General features: G+C 41.4%; 1 protein-coding gene across 2 annotated transcripts in view; it reads right to left on the bottom strand.

Moving 5' to 3' along the window:
• LOC141107722 (cytochrome P450 2C8-like) overlaps positions 1–20,990 on the bottom strand; it is a 73,565-nt gene that overhangs the window by 4,075 nt on the left and 48,500 nt on the right. For both annotated transcript variants that reach the window (XM_073598642.1, XM_073598643.1), the window contains exon 7: positions 8,774–8,961. In XM_073598642.1, the coding sequence (XP_073454743.1) occupies positions 8,774–8,961 (188 nt within the window). The remainder of the gene's footprint in view (positions 1–8,773; positions 8,962–20,990) is intronic.

Raw genomic sequence — 20,990 nt, forward strand, 5'->3', positions numbered from 1 at the left:
TCTGTAAATTCCTTAAATTGTTTCTTTTAGGCCCTTTTCACACATACGGACCATTTGACCATCTGTTGACGGTTGAAAAACAGACATCAATGCATCTCTATGGGAAAACTGATGTAAATGGATGACCACCCATTTGCATCAGTTTAAATCCGTTTCCGTCAACATCTGGTTTTTGGAACGGATCAAAGCCCTATTTTTCTTACATTAAAAATAAGATTGAACAGAAAATGGTTGTAAACGGACAAACGATCCATTTTTGCATCAAAAAATGGCTCTTGGACTCAAGTGGTTAAGGACTCTAGCTGGCAAATGTAAAAAACTGATAAACTGATGTAAACTTCATCCGTTTACTTTCTGTTATAAAACATATCTAATAAAAAAAATTAAAGTCAAATTTCTTCATACATTTAGGCCAAAATTTATTCTGCTACATGTCTTTGTTAGGAAAAATCCCAGTAAGTGTATATTGACTGGTTTGTGTAAAAGTTATAGCATCTGCAAACTACGAGATAACGGAAAATTGTATACTCACCTTTCCGTAATTTTCCTTTCCTGACGCCTCTCCATGGCAGCACACACCGGGTTGTGACTCCGCCCCCACAACCTGACAGGATTGGTTAGCTATAAATTTGAAGGGGAGACACCCCGCTGCATTCTCTGTAAATATATCACCATAAAACGGGGTGGGAATCTGTGTGCTGCCATGGAGAGGCGTCAGGAAAGGAAAATTACGGAAAGGTGAGTATACAATTTTCCGTTTTCCTGACGCCTCCATGGCAGCACACACTGGGAAATAACTCGCCAGTCGGGTGGGTGCAAGAAAATAATATTTATTCCTTATAATGCGGAAGAATTGGCTCTAACAACGGATCTACCGAAGTCTGCCATAGCCAAGTGAGCAGAATCTACTCTATAGTGAGAAATGAAAGTATGTCTGGAGGACCAAGTTGCTGCTTTGCAAATAGTCTCCGGTGAAACCCTGCAATACGCTGCCCAGGAGGTAGCCACTGCCCTGGTCGAGTGAGCCCTGATGCCTTCAGGAATTGCCATATGCCGCATGGAGTATGCCTTCTTGATGGACTTGACTAACCAGGAGGTGATAGTACGTGAAGTAGCCGCTTGACCTCATCTGTTTCCATGTGGAATGACCATGAGGGTATCCGTCTTCCTAAAAGAATTTGTAGCCGCCAGGTAACTAATGATGGTAGTTTTAACATCCAGAGGATGAGGTTCACCCTGATCATTAGTGAAGGATGGTAAGACAATATCTTGGTTGTAGTGGAAGGAAGTTGCTACCTTCGGGATGAAGTGGTCTGAAGGTCTTAGTACTACCTTATCAGGGAAGAATACTAAGTAAGGTTCTGATGCCATCAGTGCTTGGATTTCAGATACCCTCCTTGCTGATGTAATTGCAATGAGAAAAGACAGTTTTAGGGTCAGATCCCACAGAGATATTGATTCGGATGTAGTAAAAGGAGGATTGGTGAAGGCATCGAGAACTACTGAGAGATCCCATGATGGAAAAACTGGTTTCTTAGGAGATTTGATTTTCAGACAGGCTCTCAGGAATTGGATAACCAGCGGATGTAATGCCCATCTGGTGCCTGTTTTGGCCGACAAGGCGGATACTTGTACCTTAAGGGTACTTGAACTTAGACCTTTGTTGACTCCTGACTGGAGGAACTCTAGGATTTGAGAAGGTTCTGGAGCAATAGGATCCCATCCCTTCTGCTGCGCCATTGTAAAGAATTTGTTCCAAATTCTTGTATAGGTGGTGTTGGTGGTACTTTTCCTGGCTTGCATCAGGGTTGATATTACTTCCTGTGAGCAGCCTTGTTCCCTTAACCTAACCCTCTCAACTTCCATGCCATCAGATGCAGCTTCTCTGGAGCTGGATGTAGAAATTGGCCTTGAAATAGTAAATCCGGAGTTACCGGAAGAAGGATTGGAGGTTGAAGGCTGAGCTGCAATAGGGTCGTGAACCATGGTCTTCTCGGCCAAAGAGGGATTACCGCGATTACCGTGGCTGAAGATCTCCGAAGCCTGGATAGGAATCTTGCAATTAACAGAGTTGGCGGGAATATGTACCCCAACTTGAAGTTCCATGGGTGAATTAGACAATCTATCCCTTCGGCTGAAGGGAAAGATGCTCTGGACAGAAACCTCCGACACTTCGTATTCGCAGGAGTGGCTGCTAGGTCGATCTCTGGCACTCCCCATGTCTCCGTAAGAAGAGAAAAGGCCTGGAGGCTCAGGGACCATTCGTTGTTGGAAAGAGTCTCTCGACTCAAGTAATCGGCTAACATGTTCTGTGCCGCAGGAACATATATTGCTTTTAAGTCTGCTAGGTGTGCCTGTGCCCATTCCAAGATAGGACGGACTTCCTCCAACAGTGTGAGACTCTTGGTACCCCCTTGCTTCTGGATGTAGGACACTGCCACCTTGTTGTCCATCCGGATAAGCACGTTCTTCCCTCTGAGGATTGGTGCAAATGCCATGAGGGCCTGGAAGGCTGCCCTGAGTTCCAGTATATTCGATACCATCCCCTGGGCCCGGAACTGCCATCGGCCCTGTGCTGCTCGATCTTGACAGTGGGCTCCCCAGCCGCTCTGACAGGCATCCAAAGTGACTATTATCGGATCTAGGGGAACTATCAGCTTGTATTTCTTGAGGTTGGTCAAGTGTGTCCACCACCACACTAATTGCTTCATTGGTCTGGAGATGGTAATGGTCTGACGCATGGATACTCCATCCCACTGCCTCAGAAAGGAGTTTTGCAGGACTCTCATGTGCCATTGTGACCACTGCACCATGGGCAGGGTTGCAGCCATGGACCCTAGCACACTCAAGCAGATTCTGGCTGGAAGATGCCTCGCTGATAGTAATCTCCGCATCTTCTGTACTAGAGGCTGAATCTTCTCCTGAGGGAGTTGTACCCTGTTCAATTTGGTGTTCAGATCCGCTCCCAGAAATACCATGTTTTGTGTGGGTCGTAGACTGCTCTTTTTCCAGTTGATTAGCCAACCGAAGTCCTGGAGAGTCGTGAGTAAGATTCTCTGATGACATAGCAAGGTTCTTTGATCTTCTGCCAAGAGCAGGATGTCGTCCAGATAATGGTGGACTCGCAGACCCTTCTCCCTGAGGAATGCAACCACGGGTAGGAGGACCTTGGTGAATGTCCTGGGAGCCGACGAAATGCCGAAAGGAAGGCACTGGAATTGGAAGTGGCTTTTGTTGATGGCAAATCGGAGGAATTTTTGAAAGGCGGGATGAATTGGAATATGTAGATAAGCATCCGATAAATCTACAGAGAGCATCCAGTCGCCCAGGTTCACAGCCAGAAGTATGGACTGTAGACTCTCCATTTTGAAGGCCTCTATTTTTATGTTCTTGTTGAGATTTTTTAAATCCAATACAGGGCGTAAGTCTCCGGTCTTCTTCTTTACCAAAAATAGTGGGGAATAGAACCCCCTCCCCTTTTGATCTGATGGAACCTCCAGGATTGCCCCTTTTTCCTTCAATTCCACTATATATTTTAATAGTAACTTCCTCTTGATTGGAGAAGATGGCAGTCTTGTTGATTGGAAGTGATTTTTCAGAAGTTTGCCCATAAACTTCCACTTGTGTCCAAATTTGATTGTGGAAAGAGTCCACGGGTCCTTTATATGGCTTGACCAAATCTGTACGAAGTCCTTGAGCCTGGCGCCCACCTGTACTGGGTGGGCAGGCGAACCTTCAAAAAGACTTCTGCTGCTCCCCTGCCGGGGTAGTCTTGGACTTTTGCATCCTAAGGAAGGAAGGTCTTGTGTTTTTCCAGTCTCTTCTAAACTCCCTACCGGGACGGTAGGATCTAGCTTCCCTTTATTTCTCAGGAAGGTTGCGCCTGAAGGATGGACCCTTTTGGGCCTTGGGTCTCCTGTCTGAGGGAATTAATCCCGACTTCCCTCCTGTCACCTTCGAGATAGCGGTGTCCAATTTAGACCCGAACAGGTTTGAGACATCATATGGAATTCTGCACCAGTTTGTTTTCGATGCAGTATCGGCCATCCATGGTTTCAGCCACAGGGCCCTTCTTGCCGTGACTGAGGCTAGCATTGATCTCGCAGAGGATTTTATAATATCCACTGAAGCTTCTGCCACGAAGTCACCTGCCAACTTGATCTCCTGAAGAGAAGATATTATCTTGTCTACTTCCGTACCGTCTTGCAGATCTTTCTCCACCTTGGTTGCCCAACCTGATATGGCTTTAGCCACTGCTGCTGTGGTAATTGCTGGTCTGCACGTGCCCCCAGCAGTGGAGTATGCTTTTTTTAATTCCAGATCCAATTTCCGATCCAGAACATCCCGAAAGGAAACCGCGTCTTCAATAGGCAGAGTGACATGCCGTGCAAGACGCATCAAGGAGGAGTCAACTACTGGGGCGTTCATCAACGAATTGACTTTTGACTCCTTCAGAGGATACATCTTTGTCAGTCTGTTGGTGAGACTGGTCCGCTTATCAGATCTCTCCCACTCATCTTTAATTAGATCCTCCAGTTCACCTATAAAAGGAAAATTCTCTGGTTCTTTCCTTAAATTTGGGAAATATTTCCGGACTTTCTGCGGTTCCGCTTTATCTTCTTCCCAGCCTATCGCCTCTTTAACTGACTTTGCGAAAGGCTGTACAAGGGAGAAATCAAAACCTGCTGACATGTCCTGATCCTCATCTCCTGAGGAGGGTTCTGATGCCTGGGGTTGATGGTCGTCCGTTACCGATGTGCTGGGCGTAGGCCTATCCATTAGTGGTGTCGTTGTCTCCCTTATGGATTCCCGCACAGATTCTCTTATGAGCTCCGTAGCGACTCTTGCGTCTAATTCCTTGTCCTTTGCTGCTTCATTGAAGCAGGATCTGCAGACTAATTTCTCTGGCAAGGCCGGTGCGCCGCATACCCAGCAAGCGTTTGCTGCAGGACGGGTGTGGCGGCTCTGGCGGTGTGATGAAGGTGACCGTCTGCGGTGTGACCGACTATGACGGGAGCGGCTGCGTCTTGAGCGGCTGTGACGTGAGCGGCTATGTCTTCGTTGGCGGGAAGAAGACCTTGAACGGCTTCTGCGAGACTTCTTGCTTGACACGTGACTTGATCTCCCTTCACGCCTGGAACTTGCGGCTCTTGACCTGGTAGGGCTGCCAAAAACGCAGCGTTAGTGGTTGGCTCTCTTTTTCTCTCCCCTTCTTCAATACTTACCAATGACGGATGGCCTCTTACCTCGTTTGCTGATGGTGGTCTGCGCGGGCCGTTGTCTCCATAGTAAAAGTGACAGTAAGACTGAAGGGTAATAAGAAAAAAAATTTTTTTTTTTTTTTTTTAAATTCCATTACCTTTTTTTTTTTTTTTTTTTTTAAATCTGTAAACAGTCTAAATCAGATGATTCAACTTACCTGGGCTTGCTGAGTTGTTTTCTGCAAAGCAGTGGAACGTACGGCGAAATCCAGCTTGTTTTGTAAAAATCCTCAGCAAAGAACACAGAATTTCCTGTGTTTTTAAATTTGGCGCGCCGTCGCGGCAAAATGACGCTCCCGCGCATGCGCAGAGCGTCCCGAACACCTCGGCGCCATCTTGGAGAAGGGCATAGCCCTCCCAAGGCAGCACCTAGCACTGGGGCCAATTGCAGAGCAGAGGAGGAGCGCCGGTGGCCATGACGGTTCCACAGCGGTGGACAGCAAGTGCCAGCAAGCCCCCTGAGCAGGAGAAACAAATCTACATACAGAAAGAAAGGTACAGGCAAAACGAAAAGAAAGGAGACCACTGCAAATATGAAGCTTCTTTAAAGCTTACTGTGCCAGATGTCCAGATGCCCCCTGAGACCATCAGACCGGGGGTTCCCTCCATAGAAGCTCCTTTAGAGACTGTACAGGAGGGACTTCCAAACAGGAGAGGCTTGAACCTGCTGGGGCGAGTGCGGTAAGAGGCTTTTTCTTAATCTTGACAACAGGAGCCAGCTTGCTTCCCAATCTGTCAGGTGAGGATAAAAAAGAGAATGCAGCGGGGTGTCTCCCCTTCAAATTTATAGCTAACCAATCCTGTCAGGTTGTGGGGGCGGAGTCACAACCCGGTGTGTGCTGCCATGGAGGCTTCAGGAAATTTTTTTTTACTAGTAATGGTGCTGATCGGCAACTTATAGTGGGACAGCGGGCAATTTGACACTAACTGACACTGTGGGAACTGCCACTGACATCTCCAGCGACACTAATACAGTCATCAGTGCTAATAATATACACTGTCACTGTACTAATGACACTGACTGGGAAGCAGTTAACATCTAGGGCAATCAAAGGGTTAAATGTGTGCCTAACTATGTTTACTATGCGTAATGTGTGCTGATTTTGCTTAGCAAAAACCGGCACATTGTTGCTGTCAGAAGAGAGCTTTGTGTTGTTTACATACACAAAGCTCTCTCATGTCACTCGCTCTGACAATCAGTGGGTTCCGGGCATACATCATTGGCTGTGAACTGCTGACTGGCATGTACTGGAGGCAGTGACAGTACAGCCGGGCGTGCACACGCACCCCTTACCCGCAAATGCAGAATCACGTGTATATATATGTGATTCTGCACAGCTGGCCCGCACTAAAACGAGCAGTAAAACTACAGTGTGCAGTCGGCAAGTGGTTAATGTGACTATAGCAATTATGACATACTTCTGAAGCATCTTTTTGTTTTGTTTTTTTGTTTTTTTGAAGTGTTGAAAAAGCATCAAGAATGCTTGTTAAATGCTCATGAAAGTGCTTAAAGGGGATATGTAGTAGCCAAAATTATTGGTGAGGCCGCAGTTTGAGTCGAACGTAAGTACCTGTACATCATTTCGTGCAATAGACAGCGGGGGGGATAGATAGCAGAGGGGGAGCCAATCAGTGGGTCCAGCGGACAGAGGCAGAACGGTTATCTGCCCATGTAAACAAGACAGATCGTCGTTCTGACAGGGAAGAATACAGTGACCTTGTGTTCCTGCTAAGCAGTCAGTCCATTCCCCACACAGTTAGAAAGCATCCCCTAGGGACACACTTAACCCTTTGATCGCCCCTGGTGTTAACCATTTCCCTGCCAGTATCATTAGTACAGTAACATTGCATATTTTTAGCACTGATCACTGTAATAATGTCACTAGTTACCAAAAAAGTGTTAAAAGTGTCAGTTATGTGTCAGATTTGTCTGACGTATTGTCGCAGTCCCGCTAAAAATCGCTGATTGTCGCTTTTACTAAAAAAAAAAATCCCATACTTTGTAGACATGATAACTTTTGCCCAAACCAATCAATATACACGTATTGGGATTTTTTTTTACCAAAAATATGTAGCAGAATACATATTGGCCTAAACTGATGAAGAAATTCGATTTTTTTTTTTTACATTTTTTTATTGGATATTTTTTATAGCAGAAAGTAAAAAATATTGTTTTTTTTTTTTCAAAATTGTCACTCTTTTTTTTTTAGTAAAAAAAAAATTATTAATAAAAATGCCATAAAATTATCCCCTATTTTGTAAACGCTATAACTTTTGCGCAAACCAATCAATAAACGCTTATTACGATTTTTTTTTTACCAAAAATATGTAGGAGAATATGATCGGCCTAAACTGAGAAAAAAAAATGTTTTTTTATATATTTTTGGGGGATATTTATTATAGCAAAATGTAAAAAATAATGCATTTTTCTAAAAATTGTCGCTCTTATTTTGTTTATAGCGCAAAAAATAAAAACCGCAGAGGTGATCAAATACCACCAAAAGAAAGCTCTTTTTGTAGGAAAAAAGGACATCAATTTTATTTGAGTACAGCATCGCACGACTGCGCAATTGTCAGTTGAAATAATGCACTGTCGTATCGCAAAAAATTGCCTGGTCATGAAGGGGGTAAAACCTTTCCAGGCCTGAAGTGGTTAAAAATATGCCTAAATGACGCATAAACACAGGGTTTTCATCCAGGTGTAAAGAAACTCAAAGCCTGTGATATCTCAGCACTAGAGATGGGCCGAACAACCCCTTGTTCGGTTTGCAGCAGAACTCCCGAACAGGGGAAAAGTTCTAACTTGAACGGCGAACCCCATTGAGTCTATGGGAGCCTAACAGGAAATGGGGGTCCAGAACAGAACATGCTGCAGCAAAAATGACAGACATTTCTAAAGAAAAAAAAAAGAAAAAAGAGAAATCACATTTATAATGACCCGGGTCTGGTATGGATTTTAAGGGGAACCCCACGCCAAAATAAAAAAAACCCTAGCGTGGGGTCCCCACCAAAATCCATACCAGACCCTTATCTGAGCATGCAGCCTGGCAGGTCAGGAAAGGGGGGGCGCCCCCCCCAAACTATAACAGGCCACATGCCCTCAACATGGAGGGGTGGGTGCTTTGGGGCAGGAGGGACCCCACATCATTTTATTTTTTACCGGCAATTTTTTATTTTTTTTTACTCAGCTGTCAGTGGGGAAGACCATTGACAGCTGATGATGGCTTCCCAGGTCCCACTCCCTAACTAGCCTTTTCTGCACCCTGATTGCCCAAAATGCACTGTGCAGCGCACAGTGCATTGCAGGGAATTTGGCGGGGTGCACAACCGCAGAACAACCTGCAAATTCAGGTGTTCCCCGAACGTGGTGAACAGCCAATGTTCGGCCCGAACTGATGCTCGGGCCGAACCATTCGCCCAACTCTACTCAGCACATACAGGGTCTGCTGCCAGAAGCCCATTTGTGTATTATGTTCTTTAGGACCACTAATCCCACACATCTCTGAAATCACCTTGGGAATGTGGTGTCCCCGGAAGGTGGTGTCTTTGCTGGTACCATGTACTAATCCTACAGGGAAAATATCAGCAAATCTCTGGATCTCGTGTATAACAGCATCTGTATATGGCATCTTGCTTCTGTCTTCCACAGATGGAAGGCGATCTTGTCCAATCACGGTGTCAATCTCTCTCTGGACCTTTTCTGTAGATTGTATAAAAATCAGGAAAAAAATTATAAGAAATTTTACTCATACAAAAATAATAACAATAATTATGACCAGCACTTGTGACTATTTGTAACTTTGGAAACTTTCACATAGTTTAAATGGCAGAACACATGCTAGAACAGTGTTTCTCAAACTATTTTTCAGTCAATGCACCCTTTAAAAATGATGGACAGTCTCGAGGTAATCCATTCTAAAATTTAAAAACTCGTCTAATAGGGCTGCGGAAATTAACGATTAATTCATCGATTAATCATTAATTTTTCTGATCGATCAAAATTCTTTTGATCGGTACTCACCTCTCCGCCGGCTTCCGGGTCTTCAGGGAGTTCCGTCGGAGATCCGGTGACATCACTCCCCTGTAGCTGTATAGTCCTGGCTCCTCCTCCACCTCCTATGTCTTCTGCTTTGCACTGTCCCAAGGGATCGAACGGAGCTTGTGAGAGCAGAAGGCGGAGTGAACTGTACTCCGTGGCTCTGCCCCGCCCCCCAGTGCTGTGTGGGAGATCAGTTTGGTGCTGTGTGTTGGACTTAGATGGTATCAGATCGTGAATAATGGTAGGTAGCCTGCCAGGTGGTCCTCCCCCTCCTCCCTAGCCCCATGTCATGTAATCTGGTCTGTTTGTAAAAAAAATGCTGCTGAATGGGGTTGTGCTGTGGTGGACTTGGCTGGGTGGTCTGTGGGCTGGGTGGTCCCCTGACTGTTTTGGGTGGTCTCTTTGCTGGGCAGTGGCACTCTTTACTGGGCAGTCTCTTTACTGGTGGTATTTTTGCTGGTGGTCTTTTTGTATTTGTGTGAACTGTGAAGTTACTATAAGTCGTGGATTGTGGAAACTAACTAGTGTCGGGTGATTGTATATAGTGTATACCACATTTACCACTGACTAATGCAGAGTTGCAATGCAAGGAGATCAGCTAAAAGTAGTTGGATCTGTATGTGCGTTATAATTAATCGAAATTAGTCGATTAATTGATTTAAAAAAAATTGATTAATCGAACACGAAAATTTTAATCAGTAACAGCCCTATATTCTAATAGTTTTACATAATGCAGCAACATCCACAAGTCCAAATAGGACACCCAATGTTAGAGGTGATTCATTCTTCCAAAGCAAATATGCTTTTCTAAACTGGTGCTGACTAGTATTCCAATGTTTCTCCATCACTCAGCTAATGTGACCCCACCGCTGATGGAGAGGAGCAGGGGAGGTCAAACAAAGATGCTATGCAGACGACTGACACCCATCTTATCAACTGATGATATAATTGGTCATTAGGATGCCGGCAACTAGAATGTTGTAATGGTACACAATGAAAACCTGTGACTTAGTGTAACTATAAGGCAGCCTTCATCCACACGCTGCCTTGTATACAATTTTTGGGCAATTTTTAGGCATTTTGTCAAGGCACCCTGGTTGAAGAAGGCTGTGCTAGAAGACTTGAGCCATGTATACATTATATGTTCCATACCTATGGCCTCATATATTTCAAGGGGATCTGTCAGAAAATAAAACAGCTGCAGGGGAAACAATAAAAAAGAGAAAGAAGGACTTCGCCCTGTAAGTGCAGTATGTATGTTAAAAATATATATTACAATATGTAGAATAATTATATTAATTTGGCTTTATAATCAAGATCTGTATGTATGCAGTCTGAGTTCCCTTTTATGCTTTGACATTGAAAAAGCTCACTCAGCTCAGCATAAGACGAATCTTGAAATAGCTAGGTTGTGTGCTTGTCATTTTTGTGCCAGTTGTTCACCATGTACAGAGTTAATGATTAAAGGTCAGTAGGTCAGTGGTTTCACAGATAAGAATATACTCAGAATATCTGTCATAGACTTTATTGTAAAGATCTTTTTTAAGGTAAAAACATATATTATCCATAATATAGTTAGTTATTTGATATAGTTATTTAATTAGTTAGTTAGATTGAGTTTGTGTGAAGTAATATATATATTTATGTATCCAATTATAGTTTAATATGCATTTGTAAGGTTTGGTACAGAATTGCATTTCTGTAGCTTAAAGGATATCCATTACAAGAATTCGGCCATTTGGAAAGGTCATTCACCTTTAGTTTTTTATAAGAATCTGTTGTGTGTTACTGACAATCAAGAAGTTTAAGAGACGTGTCAGCTGTTGGCAAAGAGAATATTTAGAATAATCACGAATATGATCATTTCATTTTTAGTTCTAGCCGTATATGGCTATGGCTATAGTCTGCTGACTAATAGATTTGAAATAGTATAAAAACAGAGTGACACTTCACTTCATCACGCACGACACACACACGACACACCACACACACACAACACATGTCCTTTACTCACACACAGAAGGACTTCACTACTTTTTCACATATACAAAGAAGGACACACGCATCCTTACACTGAAGAAGACATTTTGTTTACATTAGGCCTAAATACAGCCTACCTCACAAACAGCTGCTAGAGCGGACATCTCTCTGACATAGAAAAGCACCAACGGAGCTGAAAACATCTCTTGAACCTTTTTGATACAAGTTTTTGTTCCTATTATCTTTTGTTTTACTACATCAAGCTGTAAGAAGAATTTAACTTTGTATATATTTTCAAGTTGTTGCCAAGTGTGACCAAATAAACTCACACTTTGTTTTAAGACAGTCTGGCTACTGAACTTTTGAACAAAACGCCTAAGACACTGTTGACATAACACGTGTCTGAGAAGAGAAGGTTTTTACACCCTCTCTACATTTTTACATTGGCGATTGCCAGCCAGTCCAGTTTTTTTTCCCTGCTCCTCAACAAAGGGGGGAGACTCACACATTTTCATGATTGATCAAGTCTCGGGAAAAAACGATCAAAGAACCTAGAAAGTGGCGTTTGTGTTCCATCAGATGAGGACGAAAGGTTCAAGGAACTGAGCCAGCTAAAGACGAGAAATTCTTCTAAATAAGATATGGCATCTGATAAACAAATATGGAGGAACAACAAGCTCCAAGAAGAAACTAAGTAAAGAACCTAGAAGGAGGCGTTTGCGTCAGATGTGGACAACAGTTCAATAAAAGTCGCGGGTGAGTTTTTCTATGTCTGTTTTCTCACCTCTAGCCAAAGTTTGTAACTTTGAAAAAAAAACAAAAAAAAGGAAGACCCAGCCTACGAAGTTGATTGTCAAGGCCATTTGGACGGTATGCTTCAAGCTATTGTTGGAAATCCAAGACTTTGTTTGTGAAAACGTAACGTTAGGTACGTGAAGATTTCTGCCAAGGTTAGTTCCTAAGAAGGTGAGAAAGTCTCACATAGGAAAATATTGGGTAGTTGCCCAAGAAGAAAAAAAATGTTGAATCAGGAACTGAGACTTCACGTTATTTGAAAAAGCTACCATTGTGTACAACTGGCAGAAGTACTCTTTTGGGTAAGCTAAGATGAAAGTCGGATTTTGATGTTTGAAGACGGAAAGTCCAAGAAACAGGCAAAGAAAAATCAACAGGCAAGTACACTACAGCACGATATAGCACACTACAGCACATAATACAAGGAACAAGGCAAAAAGCTACAAGAAAATGATTCTTCCAAGAAAAAGCAACAAACGAAAGAAAACGCAACAAACGAAAGAAAAAGCAACTAACGAAAGAAAAAGCAACAAACTAAAGAAAAGGCAACGAACAACAAATTTAAAGGACATTATTCATCTCTTGTTTTTTTTAAGTGCGCACAGGACTATCATACTAACAAGGGGTGAGTGTGTTTATTTATATAAAATGGTAACATGGGATGGTTAACATCTCATGGCTCAGAAGTATTTTCCTGTACTATCGGGAAATTGATACATTCCATATATATGGAATACAGGAATACATGCAGTAGTAAGGTAATTAATTAATGCCAGAGTGTAAAGAAGTTATTTAACAAGGAAACTAAATTTAATGCTGCATGTAAATGTTTATGAATATTTTAGCCCTGAAAAACAGAAAATGTGTGTTATTACACGTGGTCATTTTAAAACACATATATTGGGGGCAGAGAAAAAAGTTTTCAGAGAAAAAGTATTGATTAAGATTGTGGAAAGAACTGTATGAAATTGAGATAATGGAAATAACATGGTGTTTAGTGTTTTATAAAAATCCTATAGATTTGGTTGTAGGAAATAATAAGTTAAGGATTGAACAATTTTTACAAAAATTCCAAACTTAGATTTGGTTATTAAATTAAAAGTAGTAGATTGTTCTAATTTATTTAAGACTACCCAGAGAAAATATTAAAATCTGAAAGTTTTGTTCAATCTAAAAAAATTGTAAAAATAATAATTGTTAAAAGTCTTTGTAAATGAGTATTTCTGGTAAAAGTAAGGACTTTGATTGAAGGAGGAGTTTTCTCGGGGATATGGCCAATCGCAGTTTTTGGGCGTGACCCAATCTGTGAGTTTCACGAGATTGTCCTCTAAACAATTTTTTTTTGTCATTACTATAATCAGGAAAGTCATATAACGTAGTGTACAGGATTTTTGGCAGATGTACAAACAAAATATGTTTAAAAAGTGGTAAAAAGGTTAAACATTTTAAAAACGAAAACCTAGATTGTTACCGAATTGTACAGTGTATTGTATACAAAGCATGATAGCTAAGACTGACTGTAACAGATCATTCTCTGAAGAGTTTGTGACATGCGAGGAGTATATTACCAACAGAGAAATGCAGATCAAGTTACACAGACTAGTCATCATGTCATGACAGTTTTCACTTCTGTGGATCAAAGTCTTCCAAATATCTGGAAGAGGATTCATTGATGAGAAAAATGTATTTTTAAAAAGTATTATTATTTACTAAAGTAATTGTTTTTAAAAAATAAGATTTTTTGGGCCTTAATAACTTTTCTCGAGAGTTCATTGAGATTTTTCTAGACAAAGTATCTGTCTGGGTAAATTTTAATGAATTATATAGGCTTAATGTAGGGCAAATATTTTTAATTACAAGAGAGAACTTATATAAAATAATTTGAAGATCTAAAGAAAGCCCTTATTAATTTAGTATTTTTTGATTAATATAGAGATCTCTCTCAGCCATTTTACATTCAAGTGTATGTGGGTGATGAGACAATTTCATTGGTATTTATAAAAAATGTGTTAGGAGTGCATTGTCCAATGCTACAGATCAGAGACATTGTGGGTTTTGCACCATTTGTTTTGAAAACATCTTATGTTACACTAAGGGTGTTATTATAAGGAAAACAGAAGGTGTCAACACACACAGCTTTGTCTAGTGGCACCTGGATGTTAAAAAGATCAGTTGTAGTGGTATATAAAATACATGGGGATTAAATTTATGCAATATGAGGGATAGAGCCACAGTTGTGTAAATTAATCATGAAAAAGTCACTTTTTCAACTTTTAGTGGACATTTATTGGGAAAGAATTTCTTGTGCTTCTATAGATGGATCCAAATATTGGCACAATGGAATGACAATATTAAACTTTCTGTAAGTGTCTGCATTGAAAGCTGATCTTAAGACTGCCATGTGTTTGTTTAGCAGTCAGAGTGACAGGCATGTGTGGTTCATTCAATCATACTGTATGAGAGGGATGGTTGGTTCTGAAAAGAAATTTCAACATGATCAAATTTCTTTCAGAAATAGAATATTTGGGGAAAGCCCAACCTAAATTGTCAGTGTAAAGGAAAAAATACAATAATCTGGTAAGATTATTCTTTTACAAGATTTAATATTAGTCACAGGATAAAGAGGGGGACTATGACATTTTGTCATTGGAGTCAGTACAGATTGATTATGGAGATAAAATATTTATTGTAAAAAATAAGTGATTCCAACAAAAATGGATAGAGTTATTTTTAAATGAAAATATTTCTTTTTGCATATCCAGGTACCTGACTGACTGACTGATTGATTGATTTTTTCTGTTTAAGCTAATGAAAGAAATTCTGAACTACTCATTTTAGAACACTTTGTCATCAAACTTCTGAATATTGTTTTATATGTTTATAGAACAATCCAATAGGAAAGAGTAACCTAATACTACAAAGTATTGAGGAATTTGGCAAATCTATATAGACTGATTATATTAGTTTTTTTTTCCACCTACTAAAGGAGGATATTAGGATGTTGTTTTTTTAGTTAATGTTTCTTTTTGATAAATTAATTGAGGTTATTCTAGAAAAAATAATATTTTTAACAAAAGCTAAGTTTTTGTGAACTTATGTCATATTCCATTGGGGTTGGATTTCAAACCATGGAATCAGATTATGATTTAAAATTTTATAGGACATGTATGCAATTTTAGGTATTTAGTAAGTTTTTGTTTCTTATCATCTTAAGTACTCAGGTATTGTAGAACATATAAATAGTATTATAAAGTCTAAATAGGGTAAGATGATTCAAGAATAAGGTAAAGATTGGGTGACTTATTTACCTGCTACAGTTTTAGTTTAAAAACTTTATTATTTTCTAAACATAGGGTTTGTTAACTGTTTGAGTTAATGACAGGACGTCTTTTGAAATTAGCATACTCCATTATTTTTATATAATCTGTTGTATAGAAAGAAGTGTGGTTGCAAACATTGCAAACAGGTGCAGGTATTTCAGAAGTTTGTTCGCAAATTATTGCTAGGCCTTTGCTAAATTTAAATAGAAATGATGTCTTGAATGAGATTTTTACTTCTTATGAGTATGTTTAGTAATTTATTACAGTAGCTAAAGTTATGGTTAAGAATTATAAATCTGAAGGTACCAGGGATGCAAACAGAGATGTCAATTGGGATGCCAGTTGGAAAGATTATTTTGTTATTTTTAAGGTACATTGGAATTATACTTTTTGTTTCTAAAGAATTGGTAATAAAATAAATAAAAATAATTGGTAAAAATAAGAACTAAATGGGCAGGATGTAATCAGCAGGAATGTTTCAGTTTGAGGAAATACCTCAGTGACAACTGCTGCCGGAAATATATTATTGCATCCTATAGTTATTATATTTATTATCATGATATTATGTATTTTATTTCAAATCTGTATTATGGTTAGAATGAAACGATTTTATAAATTGATTAATAAGAAATGAAAAAAGGTGAAAAAAATTATGACAGGTATTTTTAGTCGAAAAATTACTTCTGGTTTATCTGATCCTATGATGAGCTGTGGTACATCTGGAGCAACTGATTCAAGATGTGTATGAAAGGGCGCCATAAATGGAGTGTGCGTGATTTAGGTAATATAATAAATTATATTCAGGGGGAATTGTAGAATAATTATATTAATTTGGCTTTATAATCAAGATCTGTATGTATGCAGTCTGAGTTCCCTTTTATGCTTTGACATTGAAAAAGCTCACTCAGCTCAGCATAAGACAAATCTTGAAATAGCTAGGTTGTGTGCTTGTCATTTTTGTGCCAGTTGTTCACCATGTACAGAGTTAATGATTAAAGGTCAGTAGGTCAGTGGTTTCACAGATAAGAATATACTCAGAATATCTGTCATAGACTTTATTGTAAAGATCTTTTTTAAGGTAAAAACATATATTATCCATAATATAGTTAGTTATTTGATATAGTTATTTAATTAGTTAGTTAGATTGAGTTTGTGTGAAGTAATATATATATTTATGTATCCAATTATAGTTTAATATGCATTTGTAAGGTTTGGTACAGAATTGCATTTCTGTAGCTTAAAGGATATCCATTACAAGAATTCGGCCATTTGGAAAGGTCATTCACCTTTAGTTTTTTATAAGAATCTGTTGTGTGTTACTGACAATCAAGAAGTTTAATGCCCCGTACACACGGTCGGACATTGATCGGACATTCCGACAACAAAATCCTCTGATTTTTTCCTACGGATGTTGGCTCAAACTTGTTTTGCCTACACACGGTCGCACAAAGTTGTCGGAATTTCCGATCGCCAAGAACGCGGTGACGTCAAGCACGTACGACGAGACTAGAAAAGGCCGGTTCAGAACCAAGCGCGGCACCCTTTGGGTTCCTTTTGCTAATCTCGTGTTAGTAAAAGTTTGGTGAGAGACGATTCGCGCTTTTTCAGACTCGTGGCTTTCAGATCGTTTTCTGACGTTCAGTTTGTGCTTGTGGGTTTGTATCTGCTCTTCAGTGCGTGCAGTCAGTTCGTATCGGAGTTTTCTGTGCGATCTTGTCCGCTCGTTGCTGTTTTTCAGGTCGCTCTTCACAGGCCTTGCTGTTCTTCAGTGCGTTCTGTTACTTCGTTCTGAGCAGCCGACCGTTTTCTAGCCATGTTTCGTATGCGTACTCCTCGTAGAGTTCGTGCTGTGTGGGGGCTTGGTGTTGGGGTCCTGACCTTGACACAAGTCCAGTCCAAGAACAGGGTGGGGAGGAGTTCATGGACCAAGAATTGGTTGCTTCAGCGTGACCAGTTCTCTCATATGCCTTTGCTCCGTGAGATCCGTGAGAATAATCCTGATGATTTCAGGAACTTTCTCAGGATGACGGACCCCGTGTTTCACCGTTTGTTGGCTTCGCTGACCCCCTATATCAGCAGGCAGGATACCTGCATGAGGCAAGCCATCACTCCGGAGCAGAGGTTGGTCGCTACCTTGCGGTATTTGGCCACAGGGAGAAGTCTGCAGGACCTCAAGTTCTCGACAGGCATCTCCCCCCAGGCTCTTCTTTGTGGACATTTACTGCTTGTGTTTGTTTTAGCTGACCCTGACAGAAATGTGTGGAGTCCAGAAAATGTCGTGATTGTGTAACCTTATGCAAAGCACTGTTGGCTGTTATTTACTAAATGCAAAGACACTTTTCACTACAAGTGCACTTGCAACTGCACTGAAACTGCACTTGTAGTGCAAAGTGGATTTCCCCTTAGGAAATTACCCCCATTTTCTCATCAAACAACAATTACATCACCCCAAAAGTGTTGTAGTGTTGAGACAATAATCCACACATTCTTGATGAACAATCTTTTTAATACCTGCACAATCACATGTGCATTTACCAAAGGTTTTTCTGACAAACCGACATGTTTGTTGTATAACAATTTTTGTGGTGTCATTATCCAAAATCAAAATGTGCATTTTATAGAAAACAGGCCTGTGTAAAACCCACAAGAAAGACACAAATCTTGATCTTACAAATGTCACATTTGGTAGAACTTGAAGGCAATATCAGACATGAGTATTTAGGAACTGTGTTTGATATTGCGTTCAGATGGGGGGAAATCACCCCTGGAAAAGCCAAATTTGGAAGATGCACACAAATTGCCCAATGTCAACATGTGCTACCTGCCATCACGGGGGATCAAGGGACGTGTTTTGGGGGAGAAAGCCCTTCCTCACCGCTACTTTATTATTGAGGAAGGGGTTGCACCCCCAAAACGCGTCCATTGATCTCCCGTGATGGCAGATAGCACATGTTGACACACTGTGTGCATCCTCCAAATTTGGCTTTGGGAAAAATCACAAAAACATTTCGCACATTGTAGCACACAAAAGAAGAAAGTGATTTGGAGGGGCTTTAAACTCGCCCCAAAACATCAATGATGTTTTTATATTTTGGAATAACATCATTGATGTTTTGCTTGATGTTTTCCAATTGTAAATTACACCCCATGATCTCCCCGATCACAATCTGGGCACTTTCTGATGTGAAAGGATCTTCATCCACAACCTCACGATCACCTAAAAAGAAAGGAAACCCAAAATAAATTAGGTTTGCCAAAAAATGCTGCCATCCATCTCTTATCTGAGCCTGTGGTTGCAGACACTCACCTGTTGTGGTGACTACTTCCACCACGTCTTCTTCCTCCTGCTCAGCTTGTGTTGGGGGATTTCACCTTCTTCCAGGGGGGGGGGCTCTGGTCTCCTCGGATGAGGGGTGTCCTCCGAGTCTTTTCTCCCCTATGTAAAACAAAAATGGTATACTTAGCACACAGATATTTGATGGCAGAACTATAGAAAGATGAAACATTGCTTGGAAGTGGGGTACAATGATCTATTTTAGCAGAGTTCCAAGATGTAGCTTTTTTAGTGCCCTTTGTCAACCTGCAATACTTTACCTGTTTGGTAAAAGCTTCACAGATGTAGCCCCCCCTATAGTATACACTGGAGCACCTGTGTGCCCCCCCTAATAAAAAGGGTGTTCTGGGGTCCCACACTAGTGCTCCAGTGTCCAGATGTGAAAACAGCTGCTCAGTGTCCTCTCCTTACACACAATCTAGTTTGCATTTCATTCTAGTAACAAACCCATCTACACAACCCAATTCTTTGAAGACAAGTATAGGGCGTCAAAATGGTGGCCAAATGCATATGGCCTAAACAATGGTATTTTATCGTCCGAAATAAAAATGTGTGATCCGAACGAATAATGTGCCCATGAACATGAAAGTTGCCATTTTAAACTGTACAACAGTTCCTAAAAGCACATGGAGCAGCACGAACGTAATAAACACAAGAACAATAGGAACACAGCACAACTACTTACTTTTTTGCAGCACTCTCCGGATCTTTCTGTACTGCTCATGTTCTCGTAATTTCAGGTCCGACCACCGCTTCCTGAGCTGATCTTTCGATCGTCGTACCCTGAATTTCCGGTGCAGACTCCTGACCACTTTCGCCATGATCTTGGCCTTTCGGACATTGGGGTTGGGGTAAGGCCCATACTTTCCATCATAGTCGGCCTTCTTCAGGATGTCCACCATCTCCAACATCTCCCCAAAGGACATATTTGAGTCCTTTAATCTCCTTCTGGATCGGGACGTTTCAGGCTCCGGCCTTTCCTCCCCCTCCTCCTCGTTGCTGTACTTAGCACTATCCTGCTGTCTCTCCGCCATGTGCTCTTCCTCCACTGCGCCGAACGAAAAGGGGCGGGGAATAGAATAGAAAGAACGTCAGGGGCGGGCGGAGTTATACGCATGCGCAGTGTGTATAAATCGTAACGCGCGCGTCTTACGTACGATCTGTGAGCGGAGGAAGGAGCATCGGAGACGCCGATCGTGCTAACGAAGGTAGGATCTAAACTTGGGCCTATACTGCTTCGAAATTGAAGCCTATATTGTAACAAGATTAGGGGAGTTTGGCCTAACATTAGGGTTTGTCTTGTGTTGTGTCTTGCAGAGAAAATGGATGGGTTCAACGACCACAATTTCCTGCCCCTGTTCATAGACAAGTACAGGGAGCTGCCCTGTCTGTGGCAAGTGAGACACCCCCACTATAACCACAAACAGAAGAGGCAGGCAGCGCTGGAGAAACTGCTGGAGTTGGTGAAGCCGGTGGTCCCCACAGCAACCATCCCTTATTTAAAAGCTAAAATTGGTGGGCTGAGGAGCACTTATCTTAGGGAGCGCAAGAAGGTCACAGATTCCCAGAGGTCCGGAGCTGCAGCAGATGACGTTTATGTCCCCAGGCTGTGGTACTACGAGAGACTGCGATTTCTGTCAGACCACACTGAAGTCAGGGAATCCCTCTCTACTCTTCCTTCCACTCTTCCTTCCACAGCAGCTGAGGCTTCCGATGTCCAACCTGGGCCTCCCAGCCAGGAAGAAGTAGAGGAGCCCAGCTGGAGTCAGGTAAAGCATTGTTCTACTGATTTCTGAGCAATAAATAAATGATGTTTACTAGATGTTATTATTGATCACTAATTGCTGATTTCATAAAGTGTTTTACATATCAATAGACAGTAGTGGGCACCCAAAATTGGGACAAGAATGAAAACTGCTGGGCTCAGAAGGATAGTCTGTTATATTTGTTAACATTCAATTTGCAGCAGTCAGGAGGTGAAAATTGTGTGTGATTGATGAAAACAATACTAAAACTATGTCCCTTTTTCATACACAGGAAGACCTCAGCCAGGAGGAGGCTGTGGAATGTGGCAGTCAGGAGGAGGCGGGGATTAGTGGCAGCCAGGAGGAGGCGGGGATTAGTGGCAGCCAGGAGGAGGCGGGGATTAGTGGCAGCCAGGAGGAGGCGGGGCTAAGTGTCAGCCAAGAGAAGCCTGGGACAAGTCGCAGCCTGACTGAGTCTCAGGTTCCTCCCCTCTGCCTGCCATATAAAAGGGCCAG

This window comes from Aquarana catesbeiana, linkage group LG09, assembly GCF_042186555.1.
Source record: "Aquarana catesbeiana isolate 2022-GZ linkage group LG09, ASM4218655v1, whole genome shotgun sequence".
In the NCBI taxonomy this organism is placed as follows: Eukaryota; Metazoa; Chordata; class Amphibia; order Anura; family Ranidae; genus Aquarana; species Aquarana catesbeiana.